Raw genomic sequence first — 20973 nt, 5'->3', positions numbered from 1 at the left:
GATCAGCCTGTCTTGCTTAAATTTAAGAGGGAGTAGCAATGCTGTCTTTCAAGGATGCTGTTAACCATTGCAATAAAGTAATTAAAAATAGTTAATTTAACGTGGAACTGTGCTTACATCTCACTGCTGCAGTGACTGTAGGTTTCCAAAGGAGTGTTAGCCCACTACTGTCAGTGTAGATGAAAAATAGGGGCCGGAGCAGGTCAGCAAAATCACAGAATCCATAGCAAAATTGTCCCTTAGGCATAGACCTAGAAAGACAGAAATACATTTGCTTTCTGAACCTATTTTACATTGAAGTTTCTAAGTAACACAGTAACGTGTTAAGTAACGTGTAAGTAACATGGCACTGCTGCCCCATGGGTGATGCTGGGCCTGACAATGGGGCAAGGAGAGAGGCTCTCTGCTTTTCTGGCAAAAGTTGTGACTGTGGCAATGGAGGACCTCTGTGAACACGGGCTGAGGTCATCTTCGTGAAGAGCGTGAGCCCACAACGCTATAAATAAACGTTTATAGTGGTATTTTGTTTTCCTTCTCCTGAGGATCACAAGCTGTTTCCAAACCAAGTAGTCCTATAGCTCCCCAGTGTAGCCTCGCGTCTGTTTCCTGAGGTAAATAATGGGTAAATAATCAAATAACGAGTAAATAACGAAAGGGGAGAGCGTGGCTCCTGCTTTACATCCCTGGTGACGCTCCCAGCCCTTCGTGGGGCAGCTGCTGTAACACCGACACTAGTGGGTCTGAGTGCAAGAGCGGCTGTGGGGGGCTTCCCTGTCCCCGGACGTGCTCTGGCTCCTGGCAGACCACGTTACCCCGCTTTGCTGCCGCCTGGGGACCCTCCTGCACCCCCGGCACCGGGCTGGGGGCCGCGCCGTCCCCTCGACGCTGCTGAGAGGGTAAAACCGCCCGCCCGCCCCACGAGCCCGGCCGCGAACCAAGCGGACGCCGGGCGCACGGCGCGGTTGACGCGCCCGGCCGCGCCGATTCCCCGGGGCGGCACAAGCCGCCTTTCGGGCTCGCTTTGGCGCCGCGGCGGCGGCGGGCGCTGATTGGCCGCTTTGAATCGTCCCGGCGCCGCGCCATTGGCGGGGGGCGGCGGAGGCGCCGCGCGGCCATTTCGAATGCGCAGCGCCCGCCGCGCGCCAGGCGGAGGAGGCGCGGCCCGGCGCGGAGCGGAGCGCGGCGGGACCCGGCGGCACCGGCGGCAGCGTCTCAGGTGGGCTCCGGGGCCGCGGTAACGGCAACGGCCGGGCTCCGCCTCGGGCCCCCCTCGGGCCCCCCTCGCTGCCGCAGGCACGCCCGGGCCCGCCGCGCTTCCCGCTGGGCCCCGGCGGCAGCAGCGGTTACCGGGCGGCGTTCCGGTTGCTTGGTCTGTGCCGAGGCGCCGGCCGCTCACGCGCGTTCCCTTTTGTCTCTCCGCTTCAGGCACGGCCGCAGCGATGGACGAGTACACCAAAATAGAGAAGATCGGGGAAGGTGGGTGCGGAGAGCCGCGAGCCTCGTGCTGCTCCACGCCTTACCGCGTGTCGCGGGGGTTACGCGCTCTGGCCGTGGGGCAACTGCTGAAATCCGGCTAAACTGCACAGCGAGCCCACGGGTGTCCTGGTTTCGGCTAGGATAGAGTTAGTTTCCCTCCTAGTAGCCGGTAGGGTGCCGCGTTTGGGATTTAGGATGAGAATAATGTCGATACCACGCTGTCGTTTTAATCGTTGCAGAGCAGTGCTCACACCAAGCCAAGGACTTCTCAGGTTCTGGCTCTGTCCTGCCAGCGGGCAGGCTGGGGGTGCAGCGGGAGCTGGGGGCGGACAGACCCAGCACAGCTGACCCCAGCTGGCCAAAGGGGCATTCCTTACCATGGAATGTGTGGTGCTGAGCTGCCGGCCGGGTTACAGCACAACAAGGGTTCACCGAAGTAGCTATCTCTACGTAAATGCCCTCAGAATGCCTTTCTTCTGAAGGTGACATGGTCTGCTTGAAACAGTTGATCATTGCTGAGAGGCAGCTACCTTCTGCAGCGGCTAATGTTATAACTTTCCTCTCTGAGGCTTGAAATCAGCTTTTGGGTTTGGGAAGCTGCTCAGGTTGCTCCTGAAATGACTCTGTGTGGCGTGCTTTTGTTTGGAGCTGCTGGTAAGGAGCAGTGCTTTGAGTGGCTTTGCTGGGATTATGTCCTGTCACTGCACTTGTCCAGGGAAAGGCTACATCATAAACTTTTGTGCAGAAGTGAACTTTAAATAAACATGTCAACTTACTACTTACACTACTGTAAAAGAAGATTGCTCTGATGCAGATGTTAGTCACAACCTCCTGTTCACTAAAAACCTGTCCATTGTTAAATGTAGGTGTTGGTGTCTATTTAATGCTTTAGCCTTATCTATGCTTGAGTTTGCAGTACGTTCTGAGAAGCCTCTAAATGAATTGCAAAACACAGGCTAAGAGCTTACAAGGTGCTTTGGAACCGAAGCCTTGTGTGTGAATCTTTCTTCCTGAAAGAAACCAGTTTGAGTTTATCTGAGGAATTCGTGTTTCAAGAAGTGTAAAAAGAGGATACTTAAGCTGGCTTGGTTTGAGGGTTCTACTTCTGCGATGAATGATAACTAAAATTTTTGATTTGAGATTTACCACTGGTTCCAGTTTTAGCTTTTGCTGAGACCTCCAGCACTACCCTCTCTCCTGCACTGAGGATTGTGCTAGAGGTATTACTACAGATCTGGCCAATGGGTGGATAGATCTTTGCAGAGGGAGCACTGTTATATTTTTGGCAGCTAAACCTTTAACCTGTTAATATGATATCAAAAACACAACTGGCTTTAGTACCCTGGGCATGAGGAGGTACAGTGATCCTGTCTGAAAATTAATTGACCCAAAATTTGAGTAATACCTAATTTTACAACTACATCTTCAAATATTACACCTGCACTACGTGCCTTGTCCTAACAAATAATACTCTTTATGCATGGTGTGCTTTAAATAAACACCTATGACATGGTTAAAATACAAAGCAAAGTAATAGTTTGTAATCAAGCCAAATAACTAAGCAAAAAATACTTGGTTGCAAAGACTCTTGCCTGTATTATCAATTCTCATTTGTACTGTTTTATCTGCACCTGAAACTGGGATTTCCTGCATGCATTTCACTGTTTGTTTGTTCAGGTACCTATGGCGTTGTGTATAAAGGTCGGCACAAAACTACAGGCCAAGTGGTTGCAATGAAGAAAATACGTCTAGAAAATGAGGAGGAAGGTGTTCCAAGTACTGCTATCCGAGAAATTTCCTTATTAAAAGAGCTGCAACATCCCAATATAGTCTGGTATGCATATACTGGTATTTAGCTAAATTCTTTGCGGGGCACTAGGTCTCTCTTCAGATAAGAAATGATTTTTCCACTGTTCCCATGAAGTGAGAGTTAGTCTATTTGCCTGTTTGCTGTGAAGCAGACACTATATTATACTATAGTCCCAAATTTGGTGTTTATGCCAGGTTTTAATTAAGACTTTCTTCTGCTGCCCCTTTCCATTCTAAGAATTGAACGAATCTTTGTTGACTTTTGTAATTTAATTATCTTCAGAATGGTTATTGTTAGAATGGAGACAGTGTACTTCATGAAAACTGTTTAAAGCTATTTCTTTAGCCAGTCTCAGAAGGTTATTTGCCATCTTGGAACAGATCGTCTGACGTTGGTGTCCTTACGTGAGCCTCTGTCATCAATCACTTCCTTGCTGTTCTGTAGCAGAGCTTTAGGCATTGCATTATAACGCTGACGTAGCTAGCACATCTGAACTACGCCTGAAGTTTCCATCAGTGGCTACCTGATTTGAAGAATTGGTTGCAGCTATTGTATTCCCCAGGCAATATTTACTTGCTCTTTAATGCAGCAAAATACCGTAGATTTAATGTGACTTGAAACTGGCCACATTCCAGCTGTGTAGTGTCTCAATATACGTATACATGCATCTAGGAACTCTTATAACCTGTTAAGGATGGAGGAGGTGCACTTAAACCTGCACAAGTCCTGTTGCACCTAGTAGGTTCCTATTCTAATGTAGAGCCCTTAAACTCTTCTAGTAGTTCAGGTGCTGCTGTAGTAAGCCAGCTTTTAATGGAAGCTAGACACGAAAACCCCACATCTTTTTAAAAAGAAACTGTATTTTTTGCCTCGGTCTTCCCATATCTCATACGAGGCATGAAGGAACATAAGTTTAAGAGGAAATATGTAGGGTGTTTGACACAGTTTCAGAGGTACTTGATTTTTCCAAACAACAGTGCAACTCACTAAGTCTGTAACATTTGAACACTGAGAGCTTTGTAAGATTTTCATATTAGGAGCCTAGAAATGTCAGCTTGTGTCCCTGTTGAGAGGGGAAATGTAACAGTGAGTCCGTGCACTTTGCAATGGAGTTGACTGTTGACTCAATTTTTAGTCTTCAGGATGTTCTTATGCAGGATTCAAGACTGTACCTCATTTTTGAATTCCTTTCCATGGATCTTAAGAAATACTTGGATACTATTCCATCTGGACAGTATTTGGATCGGTCACGTGTTAAGGTAAAGAGGATACTTTTTTAATGTAATATATAAGTTAAAGAAGATGGACCTACAAAGCTGTAAGCAACTCTTGATTCTTAATTCCTTGAGGAGGAATGAAAGGTTAAAGAAGCAGCTGTGGATAACAGAATCTTTTAAAAAGAATTCTGCTCTCAAATGCAACTTCATTCCTTCAATTATGAAATTAAACTGGCTTAAATGAAAGTAAACGCTTAATTTTTGTGGGTTTAAGATTGATATTAACTCAATATCTGCAATGCTTTGGATCTCTTTCCTATTCCTGCGGAGAGACCTGACATAAGGAAACAGCTTGATGTTGCAGAACCATTAACTTGCAGTGAAGGTTATAGTGTTTTTTTTTTTTCCTCCCACTTCATCCTATCTACAGAGTTACCTGTATCAAATCTTGCAAGGTATCGTCTTCTGTCATTCAAGACGAGTTCTGCACAGAGACTTAAAGCCTCAGAATCTTCTAATAGATGACAAGGGAGTGATTAAACTGGCAGACTTTGGATTGGCTCGAGCCTTTGGAATTCCAGTGCGGGTATACACTCATGAAGTAAGTTGGAACATCCTTTTGGTGAGTTGGACTATGCTTACTAGCTTCCTGGTTATGACTATGAAACAGCTGAAAATAGAATTGTGGAGCTTTTAAAGTTGTTATAAACTGGCCGTATTATGTTTTACCTGATGACTTTACAGCTTTCTGACTGCATTTTACTCTGAAATGCTAGTGCACCTTACGAATTCCACTGATACCTTGACAGTGAATCAGATGGGCCAGAGTGGCTGCGTATGCTTCCTGCTCTTTCAGGAGTTCAGGCAGCTGTTTTTATAGGGTTTGTTACCCTTATTTGCTTCAAACATCACTTACAAACATTTTCACTGAAACATTGCACTGGCAATTATTTTAACTAAAAAACCGTGAATGCTCCTTAATAATGAGTCATTGTGCTTACAGTCGATTAGAGGACCCAATTCTATAAACTTTTAAAAAAATATCCTTGTTCAACAGGTCGTGACGCTGTGGTACAGGTCTCCAGAGGTATTGCTAGGATCTGCTCGTTACTCTACTCCCGTAGATATATGGAGCATAGGTACCATATTTGCTGAGCTGGCAACTAAAAAGCCACTTTTCCATGGGGACTCAGAGATTGACCAGCTCTTCAGAATCTTCAGGTATGTCAGGCTGGACCTTTCCCTTGCTTGTGCTGTATTGTAGAAGAGTGCTGTGCACTTAACAAAATCATAATAGTGCACGCACTTTTCAGACTAGACTGATCAGTATTTTTCTTGTGCTTGCACAGAGCTTTAGGGACACCCAACAATGAAGTATGGCCTGATGTGGAGTCCCTGCAAGACTACAAAAACACCTTCCCCAAATGGAAACCTGGCAGCCTGGAAACACACGTCAAAAACTTAGATGAAGATGGGCTTGATCTGCTTTCTGTAAGTAGTCTGTCTTAAACTGCCTGTAAGGAAACTCAGCAGGTAGTTTCAAATACTCTAGAATATCTGCAGCCATGCTAATCAGTCTTGATAGAATGGAGATTATGGAGATCTTCAAATGCCATCAGCAGTTGTATGGGCAGTCATTCTCACAAACCTGGTACCTGATGTGAAATTGACTTGTTTTTCCATAATAGCAAACTTGATTTGGACTACTAGACTCTAATTTTATTTTCATTAAGCTGTTTTGCCCTAGCTTGTTTTATACTGGTAAGCCAGGTGCAACTTGAAAGTGAGGATGAAGTTCTACAAACATCAGATCTAAGTAAAAGCTCCTGCCCAAAAACTGTAGTTGTCACCTTCTTGGTGCCAGCCCTAATTGTGATGTGGTTGCATGACTGCTCATCTAGTTGGAAATACTTTTTCCTGTGTGGTAGCATGTGGATTAATTGTGGTTGGCTCATCTCCATTCATCTTTCCTGGTGGTCTTAATCGACTAGAGAAGGAAATGGCTGGATTTATTGATTAGCCGTGAAACCAGAGGCTAAGTTCACATCAGTCTGTAGTGTCTGTGCCAGTTGCCTTTCAATATCAAGCTAGAGATTTTAGCTGTGATGGGTTAACTCAACTGGCGTATTTTGTGGCTACTTTATAGTTTCATGGCCATACTGTTAAACTACCAGAGCCACACTTTTACTTGACAAGTTCTTCAGTCAGACCTTTCTGTTTAGTGCGCTTCCAGCTCATGTGCTGATGCTGCACAGTAATCTAGGTCACTTCTTAGGTGTGCTTACATGCACCTGAGTACAAGAATGTACCTTGGTGACTTATTGTTTGGCTCTCCTAAAGCTACACTTACACAATCCAGGTTTGCATATGGTGGGGGTGTTGTATGCATCTTAAGATAAGTCAAAACGTCTGAACTACCTTGCTACAAGGGGAATGCTGTACAGCAATTATCCTTGTAGCTGGCTCATGTTTTAAGCAGTCAGAAACAATAAAGTAGTTTATTATGTATTCTGTAGTGGTGTTATTCAGCTCAAGTGACTACAGCTTCTCACTTGTTCTTTGTGAGAACAGAGCCATGGTTCAGGCTGGCAAACTGAACAACATTTCTTAAACACATAGTTGTTTTGGACAGCTCTCTAAGGCTTATAGCAGTATTGTACAGAAATAACTGACTTAAGTTGGAAATAATTCCTGTGTGTGCACTGACAGCATCACTATTAAATCAGTTTGAAACAGAATTGCTTCTGTGATTGTATTTTGGGACGCTTGACACAGACAAAAAAGATTTACTTAAGTGATGTTAACACTATACTAATCTCAAAGTATATTAAATTCTGTTAAGTCTTCTATAGTTTTGCCTTAAATTAATATTAAACATTTAGCTTCCCATTAATGCCTGGTAACAGTGGCATGGTTGCATTATTGGGCATCTGGAATCCATTTAAGTTTCCTATGCCACTTAAGCCTGAAGCAGGAACATAGTTCTGAAGGCAACAAAAATGAATAGCTCATTCTAGAGTACAAGCACAGGTTATATCAATGAAAACGTTCACTTTTGCAGAATGTTGCAGTTGGAAACAAGTAAAATAGCTAATTTTGAAATGGGGTTGCACCATTTTTGTGTTAAAACCATCTGCTTGAGTGAGGTTGTAAGCTTAAGACATTCATGAGTTAAATAACTTCTGTGGCTAGCATTTCTAAGCAATTAATGGCAGTCACCAAAAGCTTTGGTCTATCAGACAGGTCAGATTGCTTAGAAAAGAAATGGTCACTTAAGCTATCAGCTGAAATGCTGTAGTCTTGATATTGAAGCATCCCCTCTTTTTTTTTACGGAACTTTGCCCCTTTTTGTGATATCTTTGATATCAGTATTAGGTACAGAATACTTGTCTTCTGGGGCGTAGCTATAGGGAACTCTGTTGCTTGACTTAGACCTGGGAAGGTACAAAGCTAAATCTAGAAGCAGTATTGCATTTGGCAGAAGCCCTGAGAACATAAATGCAAATTCTGTAGTTTAAATCAACCTGGACGGTTAACTCCCTGTCAGATGAAGTCCAAGGATAGTTTAATGTCAAGGTGGACTACAGGGTAGAGTAATATTGTTTTGTTTTTTTTCTAAAGTATAAATTAGTAGTGGAGATGGGGAAAAGCAACTGGTAGAATACTGATTATTTGAATTTGAAATGTATTTTCCTTTAGTAAGGACAAGTAAAATGGAAAAGACTGCAGGGGTTTTGCTGGTTTTAAGCAAGTTCTTAGCATTTAGGGGAGCCTTCTACCAGACTTGGGAAAATTTAAGGGGGCCTCTCAGGACTGTGTAACCCATGAGGCTTGGAAGGAAGACTGCAGCATGTCAGTCTAGCTTAACTATGTCTACATGCAAGCACGTGGCTGCTCAATCAAATGAGGTAGCTTCCTACCTTTCCTCTTTTGGACCTGACTACATGATACAAATTGTTCTGCTAGCAGTTTAAAGAAGTATCTGCAACTCTCTTGCCTTTTCTAGGAAGTTCTGGGACTATTTTAGTGGCTATGGCATTCACTACTTTTTTCCTATCAGCTTTATTATTGAGTTCTTCAGCTGAATGAATTAACTTTACTGAAAAGAGTCTTTTTAAGTCCAAGTCTTAAAACTGTTTTAAAACTTAAATCAGTTCTACCTGCTTCACATGTGCAGGTGTACTTCTGTCCTAAGTGGACCTTGTAGCTGAACAAATCACTATATATTTTAACTGTAAACAGCTGCACCAAACTAAAGGGAAGCAATTTCACAACAACTTCTTATATATCAATATAACAAAACAAGTGTAGGACCACTTGTGCATTAAAAGCCCATTTAAGCATTTTGGGCTTTAACAGACTAAAATTATTGACTTAATTGAGAAGCTGATGCTAATAACAATTATTGCTGTTTGATGCCTGGTTCCGCATTTAGTAGAGCGCATATGTTGCCCCCTGATGCAGGCATGGGCTTGGTTATTGAATATGAAAATAAATGCTTCTTCACTTTCTGTTATGTGTTAATACTGTTCTGACTCATAGGTGGAAATGACATCTACTTCCTTGAGAAACTGTGGAACACAAGAAAAAACGTGTCTCTATGGTTACCTGATGATTACTGTGGTTAAGTAATTATCTACTTAACATGATTTGAGTATACATTTCATGCAGGAGTAAGTGTTTCTTCTCCTTTTTTTTTCCAGAAAATGTTAATTTATGATCCTGCAAAAAGAATTTCTGGCAAAATGGCCTTGAACCATCCATACTTCGATGACTTGGATAAATCTACCCTTCCTGCTAATTTGATTAAGAAATTCTAAACCTTTGGACTAAATCAACCAGAGTGAAATAATTGTGATTGATTTTACTATTAAGTTTGTCTGTAACTTTTATGTCTGTTTGTCTGTCTGTCTGCTCTAAAACTGTGGCTGTTTAGTTTGTTTCGGTTTAAGTGTTACCTAAATATAAATATTAACCTATTAGTGCTGAGTTCAAATACAGTGCAAATATCACTGCTATTAATGCAGTGAACGTCCTATAAATAAAGCTTTAAATGCAGCAAAGGACTCAACTTCTTTCCAGACTATAGGTGCTCTACAAAAGAACGGTCTTCTTCAGAATGTGCTGGTAAGGTACTGCTTATCTATGAAAGCAGGTAACCAAAACTATTAAATTTCTAAACTATTGATTTTAATTTTTAATTAATTTTTAATTTTTTCTAAACTGTTAATTTTCTATTAAAGTTCCTCTGAAGATCAAGCTGTGTCATTGTCCTGCACAAGTGAAATTTAAGACTGATGTTATACTGAATGTGCCAAATGACGTGTAAAATGAGATATTTTGAACTGAAGAATTGCAGATTACTACTTAAGCGAAGTAGATGGCCAAACTCATTTTAGGGTTTACTTTTCTGAAGGTATTTGGAAAACCTTTGCTGTGTGTGCTTTTCTGTAATCTTGAAGGCCCAAGAATTTACCTAGACATTGCATGTTAACATGTGAATTAGCATAGTTCTAACTCTTGGAACAGGTAAGGTGTGTGATCTTAACTTTTACAGGGAGAGTGTCTATATACCAATGTGTAACTGATTAACAGGGCCCCTCTCAACTGCTAGTACTAATGCGGTTCTCATCAGATTCTTATTAAAGGCAGAGCCCTCTGGATTATACTTGAAAAGCTAATATCTTCATATAGGAATATTCAAGTAAATGTTGATTTAACAAGGCTGCAGTGTGAATTGTAATCATAATTTTGAGATGCTACATGTCTACAGACTCTTCCGTTATTAAAACAAGAGCTTTCTAAAGCTCCCCAGCATTTAACTATACAAGTGAGACTACTATAAAACCTTCAGACAACATTCATGAAGCTATATACTGATAAATGATTGTACGTGATTACATTTCCAATTGCTACCTCTATTCTTGGCTTTTGCATGCATCAATAGGGACGGGATGCCAGATTAGAAGAAAAGCAATGGAAAGAACTCTTGTGACTACAAGATTAAAAATTGTTATTTACATTACAATAGGTTGATAGACTTAACTGTAGGCTTCCACGTATAGTGTTGTAGCTGCTGTACCTTCTAGTTGTAGGATGTCACATCCGTCAAGTTTTATTGAGTCTAAGCACCATGGAGCTCTTATACTTTCTGGCTTAGGGCCAAAGCTTGCAGCAAAGTGTGGAATAGTAATGAAGGTGTTTAAGTTTCTAAATCAGGCATGTGAAAGGAATAATACAGACTTCAAAAACAGTGAACTTTGAAAGTCTTTCCTACAGATACTGAGGAATGAGACTGAAATGAAAGCAGTGGAGAAAACATCCTGTCACTTGGCTGTTTATTATTGTCTATTTATGAGTAGCTGAAAGCATTAGTGTTAGACCTAGTTTTTGTCAACAAGTTGCATTGTTAGATGTAAATACCGGCTGGGGGGTCAGCATTGTTCTGCAGGATGGTTCTTAATCTCCCTTCTGGAGGTCTGTGGGTACTGTCACATTAATGGAATCATTTAGCAGTAGACAGTCGAAAAGGAGTGACTTTTTTTGAAATTGCTTTTATGGAAAGTTACCTCTTAATTGAAGGTAGGTGGGAAGAAGATTGCTATGGCTGGTTCAGTTCTATTAACATCAGAGATAGGATGCAAGGCAAATTACACTAGGGGTCTCATTTGTCTGCTTTTGAGTGTAGTAACTTTATTTGAGCTTACAGGCTAACGGATAGCATTGCTGGTGCTGAATGGTTACACCAGAACAGAAAAATGAGGGGGAACCTATAGAAGACAAACACTCTAGCCAGCAACTGCTCTGAGAATCAGAAGTTAATCTCTAAACTATTATTTGGGGTCTTAACATTTGTCTCTTTGTAGTGGACAGATTTAAAGTTCTTCATGTGCTGAGAGGAAGACTTTAGGCAAATTCAGATTTTGTTGTTTGTAATACTGACAAAGCCTTATTTCTGTCATGTAAGTACAGGTGTCTATCTCAGTTTTGTGTGGTACAATGAATGCTTTGGCCTATCCTAACAAAAAGGATGTACTAAACATTGTACTAAATTAGTACTAATTTGTACTAAAATTGTACTAATGTACTAAAACATTACTGTTTAAAAAAGCCATGAGCCTGAAACTTTTGTTTACCCAAGTACTGTTATGACTGGTGGTGTAACAGTTCATTCAGAGCTGCAATGGTAGCTATTGTAGTATTCCTAGCAAACAGGACAGGGAAATGAATGTAATGCCTGCCATCTACCTGTCTGAGGTCAGATATGGTGGTATCATACCCAATGACGTAACTCATTTTAGTAGCTCTGTTCTGAAATACAGTACACATTTCAGTGATGCAAATAATTTGCATTAAAAAAAACTATACTGCATAACTGTCCTGCTGTCCAGACCTAGTATGTGAAAAGCTTGTGATGCTGAAATTTCAGCCATCTGAACTGACTCTATGCTGGTGAAAACAGGAGGTACTTTGCTATTATTATGTGGATAATAATTGGCAGCCCTATTTATTGATAGTGCTTTGGCTGCAAATTGGGAGAACTGTATTGCTACAGTACATTACTTTTGTCCTTCAGTTGAGGCCATCGTAGTGCTTGGCAGGGTTTCACTGGTTCATAATCTTTTATTAGGGCATTTGGACAATTGAATTGTACTAAACTAACAGTTGGATGTGGGCCCAGCAAGCAATAGCCAGCATATTTCTCATAGCTGCAGATAATGTTCTCTATTTTAAGGTAATCGTTCTCTACCTTTCCTGAAGTGACTTGGAGCTCATGTATTGTTTGCTTCCCCACTGAATGCGCAGTGGACTTAGGACTAAGTCGCTTAGTAATTAAGTTATGAAATGCCAATTGGCTATTCTTACTAGTAGGCAATGTAACTGTTGAATTTAAAGTTGCCTTTAATGGCTTATATAGTGACAGAACACCTGTTAAAGACCCGCAGGTTTGCAATATAGTTTTTAATGTGAGAACTGAGGTGTGTGTATGTGGGGAGACTATTTAAAAGCGGTCTGGTTTTGGTTGAAATAAAGTTCCATAATGTTGCATCAGTATTATGGCAGCTGGTCAATAATGTTTTCTGCTTGGGTACAGGCAAATCCCAGAAGGGAATGATACTTAAATCTTTGTTTAATTAGTCTTCCATCCCATTAAAAAGTGGTGTGGATCAAAAAGTTGGGGTATACAAGTCTGAGATTTGGTATAGGATCAAATTAGGCTTTTGATTTTAAAAAACGAAAAAGTTCCAAGTGCTAGCAGGCTTTGTACTTTCCAAAGCAGCCAATCTACTACTGGATACTTGCAGACTGAGCTCAGCTGCTTTTATTTTAGTTGGACATAATTCATTTTAGTGAGGATATGATATACTATCTGCTCTTTGGAAATAACTGACTCTTAAAAACAGAGGTTCTGTAGTGAACAAAAAAAACCAGGAAAAACTTCACTTTCTAAATCCCTTGAACAGGGAAGCTACAGTAAAAGCTGATGTAAAGAGAAACCTATACCTTTTAATGTTCTGGTGTAGATGTCGGGGTCAGAAGTTGTCCTTCCTGGGTCAGTTTTCCTAGCAATACTTTTATGCTGTGGTGTGTTCTACAAATCCATCATCTTTAATTTTAACAGGTTAAGCATTCTCTGCCACAGACTTGTTTCAAACAATGCTTCATTTGTATGCTGTTCTCTTCCAGTAATTTGTTGTCTTGTGGGTGTTTTCCTATCACTGTTTATGAACCTTTACAGCACCTGGAAATGGATCAGTGTCACTAAATATCTGTTCCTGAAATTGCTGTTAGCAAACTTGCAGAACTCATCTGTTCATGTATTTTCCTTTTATCCATACTCTTTTATCTCTTTACAATCCTTAGCAACTTGATCATAAATCTGGTATCCCTCTTTCTTGCTTATTTTCTTGTCCTAAATATTTTCCCTTATCATACATCAACTACTTCTCAAGCCATGTTTGATTTTGAAAATGCAAATATCTATTTAATTTTCTCACACAGGCTCTTATTATTAAAACCTGTTGGCTGTGTATTGTGTTATAAATCATACTCTCTGCCCAGTAGTTTAGTATGGTAGGAGATGCAATAAATTGCATGAAGGATTAAAGATAAAGGCAAGTCCAGGGAGATTAATACCTAGTACTGCCCCCTCCATAGGCTGGAATGCTCTGCATTAGTTTGTACTATCTCAGAGTAGTGGTCAGGGGCCAGGTGGAGCGAGGTCTAGTGATCTGTCTGGAGAACAAAATTTTCTCAAGTTGTTTGGTTCAATGTAGTGACTTTCTCCTCACTTAAAAGGAGAGAAAGGAAGAATAGGAGGGATCTGAAGGGGGAACTGTGGTGGATGAGAAAGGGGTTTTTGAAAGCAAGTAGGAGGAGGCTCAGAGCATAAGACAAAAGAAATGCAAGGAGTAGAGAGAATTCAAGAGAAAAAAGGTGATCTGAAGGCTACAGACATAGAGGTAAGCACACATAAGAAGCTTCCTAGATACTACTTCAATGGAAAAAGCTTTCAGTTTGAGACTCACTTTCTCCTTTTCGGTCCAAACCTGTTGGAACCCTTCTAAAGGTATTGTAGCAGACTTAGTTTCTAATTTGGGGAGGAACAGGAGAATACAATACTCTAGATCTCAGTGGGAACCAAGAGACACCTCATGGAGGGAAAAGTAGCTGTTCCTCAGAGCTGAGGCTGGAACAGCTGCAACAGCTTTTTATTTACCATCCTTATGCTTTGCTTGTCCAAATGTGCCCATGTGCTGTCTTTAGCACCCATTGCAGAGGTAGTTGTCGTCTGCTTTAGCCAACTAGCTTCTTATTCACAAAGCAGTGCCTGTTTAAGGCTCAGATGTGACTGTTCTGAGCCTGGTCAGCAAGCTGCAGCTGACTTACTTGCAACCTGCTCTGTTGGCTCTATCAGACTGTCTAGTAACCTTTGATTTAAAGGATAAAAAGGAAACCACACAACCCAAACTACAATTTACTCAACTCAAATTGTAAGGCTAAGTATGGTATCTCATCTGTATCTTTCACTAAGTGGATTACGGTTGTACTGGAAAGGTGGGAATCTCAACCTTAGGTGCTATAGAGGTATGTTTACAAATCATGGTAATTTTTCAGTACTGGGACAGGGCTATTCTGAATTTGATTGGTTAAAGAAAACCTTTTGACACTTAAAGCAACTGCACTGATCATAATGGAACCAGAAGTGCATGTACTGCAACTGGCAAAGCTGAATTCACTGAAACACCTCTCAATTTGCTGGAAAACAAGAACAGTACCTGCTGCTTTATGCCGAGTGCAGAGTCAGCGCCAAAGGGAAAATGTTAAGGTAATGATGTGTGTGACAAGAGTAAGTAAGTTCATGATTAAAAAGATTTAATAAAATGAAGGAAAACACTGGGTGCTTCTGAACAATTAAAATTAGAAAGTGTCCCTTATGCATAAGTCAGTTTCTGGCTGAAGACTAAAGCTACTGTTAACTAAATCCAGAGAGCAGCTCAGGGACATAGCAGACTTCTAGGGGCTGAATAGGGACTGCCTTGGGACAATTCTGCAGGACAGCTGGTAAATACATATTTGGTCTACTTCCTATGGTGCTCAAAAAAGATAGTTTGGCACTTTGCTGCTGTGGGTAAGTCTTTTTGGAGTATGCATAATCAACTTTTTTTTTCAAGGAGGAAGAGTATCAAATTATTTTGACAAGCTACTAAGGATTCATGCAAATTACCTCCCCTCCTATTAGTTAGCTAAGGAAACCTTCCTGTTTGTCCTGCAACACGGATTACTAAGTGTTCCTTTGCTTTATATGTTGAAATATGGGGTAGATATGAGACTTACATTGGCCCAGAAGGGATAGGAAATGTACTTGCTAGAATAAACCACTTTCAAGATATCTATTCAGTGAGATTGCAGCTGCATTTGCTGCACTTAAAATTGGACTTTTAAACAGCAAATAAAACTATTCTGCAACAAATGATGGAGAACTTGCTAGCTTTCCAGTTCTTGGGGTTACTTCTGACTAGCCAGTTTTGAATGGCAACATTTCCTGCTTGGTGTCTGCAGACCTTCATGAAGATATGACACTGCTACTGGCTCTGTTTGATCTTATTTTGTATCAGCTTTGTAAAGGCAGAGTGAGAATAAGGAGAACCCTGATATAAAGGTCATGTTTGATTAAGCCTGACTATCCATTTTCATCTAAGCACCCTCGCCTTATTTTTTGGCAATCCTCATCAGCTTATAGGGGCAATATAAACATTTCCCACTGCTTTGAATACTGTTTGCTCTGGTTTACATCTGCTATGTAAATAGCTGTTTTCAGGTAATGACTCTTGGTTCTGTTTGCACTGCATGTTCCTGTATAACGTAGTATTTCCTCACATGTAAATGTCAGTGGGGTAACTAACGGGTGTTTAACTGCTGTTGGGGCACATTTCTCTTCAGAATGTTCTGCTGGCTACTTCAGTGTATTTTCATTGTTTGAATCAATAGCCCCAATCTGTAGTGATGCTACTGTGAACTGATTGACTGATCTCAAACATACATATCCATAAATGGCTAAACTGGAATGAAAGAATTGGAAGGGACAGCTGGTCTTTCCTAGTTGCTAAAATGACAAGTAAGTTGTTATACCCTTGAGGATCAGTGGTGTTAACAGATTAAAAATCTCCAGATCAAATAACTCCAGATCTTTAAATGTAGTACAAGTCTTTCTGCTGCTCTCTGTAGAGTTTGGAGTGCCCTGCTGGAGGAGGGTTGTTTAAAAATATATTTTCCTGAACTATTTTAAGTGGTAACCTACTGAATTTAATTTTGAGAAGGTCCTGCCTACAACTCACAAAATATCCAGTATGTGCAAGGCAACATGTTCTTGATTGAGAGTCAAGACTTGTGATCTTGATAACCTTCAGCATGGATCTTTAATCCTGAAGGAAAATGCTTTTCCCATGACAGTCTAGACTCACTTAGCAAGCACCACCCGTGGGTCTCTAATCCAAGAATGCTAAAGGAGCTTCCCCTCATTTTGGTTCACTCTGCTTCTATTGCTTTTCTTTGTGTAAGACATTAACTATCACTCTTCCTGCCAATTACTGGTCTTCCAGCAATGTTATTTTTGCTTTTAAAAGAAGAAAAAAATATTTTGTGCTTGTCATTCAAAGTCCTTTCAGTGCTATTTTTCTTCCCCTCAGCTATCTGAGTCTATTGACTTAAGAGAGATCAGAGATGGAGCTTTTACAAGGCCATTCTCCTTGACAGTGATTAGAGGAAGATCATCATAAGCAAGCCAAGGGCCCTCTCTGTGTTGCTTCCAACAGAGACTCGAGATGATGATGAGGGTTATCTACCTCAGGCGGTTGTCTCATGTGAGCATTTTGATTCAGTAATATCAGAGGAAAGCTCAGGCTCTAAAACGCTCCCAATTGGTGGCATAAGGGGATAAAAGGAAAGGTCAGTCCCTTTCACCCTGTAGACTCTCTTAATGGATCATGCAGTGAATAGCTTACTGCTGTGACCTAGCAGGTCTTCAGACACCTGTGGGGATCAGAAAGGATTTGACTACTTGAAGGAAGGCAGGGAAAGCTTAAGTATCTGTAGTCCCTCTTCACAGGTCAACTTTGGTTGCTTCCTACAGGATCTGGACATTTGTGTCATCTTAGTTCGGTTGCTCATCTTGTGTGAGCAAGTCCCTGAGCTTCGAAGCACCATTTCAACCCCTTGATGTGTGAACTGTGGACAGTAGTGTAAATAACTCACAGCTGAATTCAGGGTCTGAACATATAAAGCTTTGCACTACAACTGTGCTTAGCACTGCCTGTTTTTCCCCCTAACACAGGCATGTATTTTCAAAGCTGCTAAATTCACTGGCTGGAGAAAAGGGAGAAGGATTTTCATCTATTAGATTTCCTTGATATTAGTGTAAAACTACAATCTAAGGCTGAGGAATTACAGCTTCTGTGAATTACCTCAGCCAGCTCAGAATCTCATCTTGAGATGTGCTGGGAAGTTAATAGTTCCTCAGCATCCTTCAGTAACAGGCAAAATGATGAAAGGAGGAAGCAGAACAGTGTAGAACACAGGCAAAAGGTTGGGAGTTTATTTTGCATTATCCATAAGGAAAAGTGTAATGGGGAAGCCTTTCTTAAAAGTTGTGTGAATAATAATCTTGATATTAATAGAAAAACAGTGTTTAAAAGACAGTGATTTTTTCATCTCTGCAGAAATGTTTGGTACTTCAAGCATCAGTAATGACTACATTTAATTAATGTTTGGGGCTTAATATATAAGTGTATGAAAATAAGAAAAACAATGGAACTGAAGGAGACATCATTTTAGATGAACTATGACAATAAACAGTAAAGCCTTGGTATGCATTTAATATAAAGTCACCTTCTAATTCCTAAAATTTCCTTGTTTCATCTCCTTGACCACGAGGTGTCACTATGGCACCTAAATACCAGCAACAGCTCTGCAGAGGGGGAGGGAAGAAAAGAAAAGCTATCAGACTCTCATGGCTCCATGAAAAATTGAAGGGTATTTATTTTCTGGTAGGCAGCCAGGCTGAAAATACTATCTGAATTGAAAGCCTTTCATGAAACATCTGGGCAGTTAAATTTTGCTAACTTCAAAGATGTCCAGTACCACACTGACATACTGATTTCTTTCTTTAGTGAAAAATCACTTAGGTTAACACAAAAAAGCCTCTGTAAAACTATTTCATGCTGAAATTAATGATCAGAATTACTTCTCTTAATAAAGTGAGTATCACAGAAGTGCCAGTCAATATAGTTAAACTGCACCAAACTCATAAACTCTCAGGAACTTGTGAGACTGTTTAGTTGTCCACAAAACAATGGCCAGTTTTGCACTGGATTTTATGAAATTTGCACATTTAATCTCCAGATTTCCCATTCTGTATTTTGTGAGTAAAAGTGTATGTTTTGGTTTTGTAGTCTGTCATTTTCTAAGAGCTTGATTGATTCTTTGCTGGTAAAAATAAAAACTAAGCTTATAATACTGAATTTAAGATCTTGTTTTTATGCTATTTCAATATTCTAAACGCAAAAACTTTCATCAAAAAGCAGAACTAGGCAAAGTACTTCCCAGATGACTTAATCCTACTCTCTGAGGCACAGGATTATGTGGTCATATGCCTCGTAAAATTCACTCTGGTGATGGTGTATGAATCATTAGGGTTTTTTCTCCTCGCAGTGTATACAGTGATGTAAAGATAAATAGCACAAATCTACACTAATAACCCTGTTCACTGAGCTGCTTGAGGTGGGAACGCAGGTGCTAATATGTAGTATGTACTTGGATAGTTCTCCTTGGGAATGGAAAAAATTCACTAATCACTTCCCAATTCTCATTCAAGTGCTTATAATATGGTCTAGGTAAGAGTATTTTTTACACATGGATAAAGAACAAATAAATGTAAATATACAGGTGTCTTCTCTTAGGAGATGTGGCCCTGTCAAAGTACTTGTTGTGTAAGTGGAAAAATACTAGTTCTGCCTCTTTATAATGGGGCTTTTTCAGTGAGAGAGATGTAAAATAAATCACATGCAACATACTCATCTCACTGTGTGACATCAATTCTAAGGACAGAGACTAAGTGCAAAGAAAAAGTCAGTCTTTTGTAAAACCTGTCATTGACTTAGAGTCACCATAGATCATTCTTCAATTCATAGAAACTCTGCCAAAGACAGGCTGCGTGATTTAACTCCTACTGCTCATCTTCAGAAACCCAGCCTACAAGCCTGGCTGTGCTCCTTTCCAACAGGAGCGCTAAACCTCACGACTTTGCGTGTACAACTAGAGGCAATGGTCCTGAGTCATTAAACATTGCAATGCAGTGAAGAACACACTCAGATTTAGGAGAGAGGTACTAGCTAGGACTGAAGTTGGGAAATATCCTGTGTTTGGGGAGCTTGAGGCATCACTCAACTCCTAACTAAAAGGCTACAAGCAAGAACTCTATGGATTATGTGTTTTTTTTTTTTTTTCCCTCTTATGAGTAAATGATGAGTCCTAACTAAATTAGAGTCCTCTGACTGCTCCTGACAGGCACAACAAAAACTAGGCTGGTCTCTTCAAGGCAAAACAGAAAAACTAGAGGAATACAGAGGAGTTTCATTTGCCCTCATGTCAGTAAGAAGAATAAGTCTCAGCTCTGATGCTATGGCCTGCTACAATTGAAATACACTTTATATGGAAGAGTGAATTTCTATACAGTTTTCTCACGTAACATGTTCCGTGGTATGAAAATACTTTCTTAGTTAAGAACAAACTTGGCTTAGAAAAAAAAATTTTCAGATAATAAAAAGCAGTGCTCTTACAGATATTTCCTCTTCAAGCTTTGAAAAAATGTCAACTGTTTTAAGTAGTGCTCAACAACTTTACATTGTTATATGAACTCAAAGTAATTGAGATTATTCCCTACATTTTATACGCCTACCAGTTATTTTAAAACGTGAGAGTGTTTTCAAAGCAAGATTCTGTTTTGCTATCTCTCTGCAACCAAGCAGCATTGAAAAGTGTTTGTGTTTTGTTTTCATCATTACTTTGTTTTCTTTGATTCTTATGATAGGAGCAAATGGACTTTAAATTCATTGAATAATTTGAATGATGAAACCAATCCTTTTAGCAGTTGTGATGTGGAGAAGCCCTTTAGCCTCTGTGAAGATTTACATTAACCGTGAACTTGGCCTTTAGTGTTCCTAGCATTATTTCTGCAACAAGCTGCACATGAACATGCCTATTTGCTATGGAAAGCCACAGGCTGGGGGAAGCTAAAGCAATGCTGCAGCCTCTAGATCTTCCATTTGTAGACCACACATACCAGTTTTCCCTCCCAAAATGTGATTATTACATTTACAACACAAACCAGAACTGAAACATCAACAAAACTAGAAACTAAGCTGTTCACTGTTACCTCCAGCAGAGAGCAAAATAAACGCTTTCCTGCAGCATGCTTTTCTATGGCCAGAATCAAATTTCACATCAACCAAATCTAGCAAGCGACAGGTCACAACACATGCCTTTAAAATACCAAGGAAAGCAAAGCTGCTGCTTCAGCAGCAGCCAGATAAACCAAACCAACCCCCAAAATTCTTAACAGCCTCAAAGTGTGTTATCAGCAAAGTCTGCCAGCTGTCAGTTCAGTGACCAGCCCACGTTCTGCAATGGTTATTCTTTCTGTCATTCTTTGTGTTTGACTAGGGACTGTCTTCTTGTCTGTCTCATAAAGTCTGTCCCAAAAACATTCTGTTACTTCAAGTCTCTTGGGAAAAAACAAAAAACATGTCTCTGCACTTCAGTTCTGGCTTGCTAAGATTGTGGAGGAGCACAGAATGAGGACCAAGTACGCAGACCCCCTTGCTTTACCAAAGGCATGGTCAAATGAAAAGGTTACCACAAAGCAGCTGGCCTGTACTAGGCGATGTGTGCCTTTAGCCTACGATAAATGAG

At 40.5% G+C, this 20973-nt stretch overlaps 1 protein-coding gene across 1 annotated transcript; it reads left to right on the top strand.

The window, feature by feature from the left end:
* Nucleotides 1-1088: 1088 nt before the first annotated feature.
* CDK1 (cyclin dependent kinase 1) lies at nucleotides 1089-12558 on the top strand. The gene is made up of 8 exons (XM_048069427.2): nucleotides 1089-1216; nucleotides 1426-1476; nucleotides 3154-3310; nucleotides 4422-4545; nucleotides 4934-5104; nucleotides 5561-5724; nucleotides 5853-5994; nucleotides 9207-12558. Exons 2-8 carry the CDS (start codon nucleotides 1440-1442, stop codon nucleotides 9321-9323), a joined length of 912 nt encoding a protein of 303 aa, XP_047925384.1. The 5' UTR covers nucleotides 1089-1216; nucleotides 1426-1439; the 3' UTR covers nucleotides 9324-12558.
* The last annotated feature ends 8415 nt before the right edge of the window (nucleotides 12559-20973 follow it).

Source organism: Anser cygnoides, chromosome 7 (assembly GCF_040182565.1).
Source record: "Anser cygnoides isolate HZ-2024a breed goose chromosome 7, Taihu_goose_T2T_genome, whole genome shotgun sequence".
Lineage (NCBI taxonomy): Eukaryota > Metazoa > Chordata > Aves > Anseriformes > Anatidae > Anser > Anser cygnoides.
Note: the sequence above shows the minus strand (reverse complement) of the source record. Positions and strands in the feature narration are given on the sequence as shown.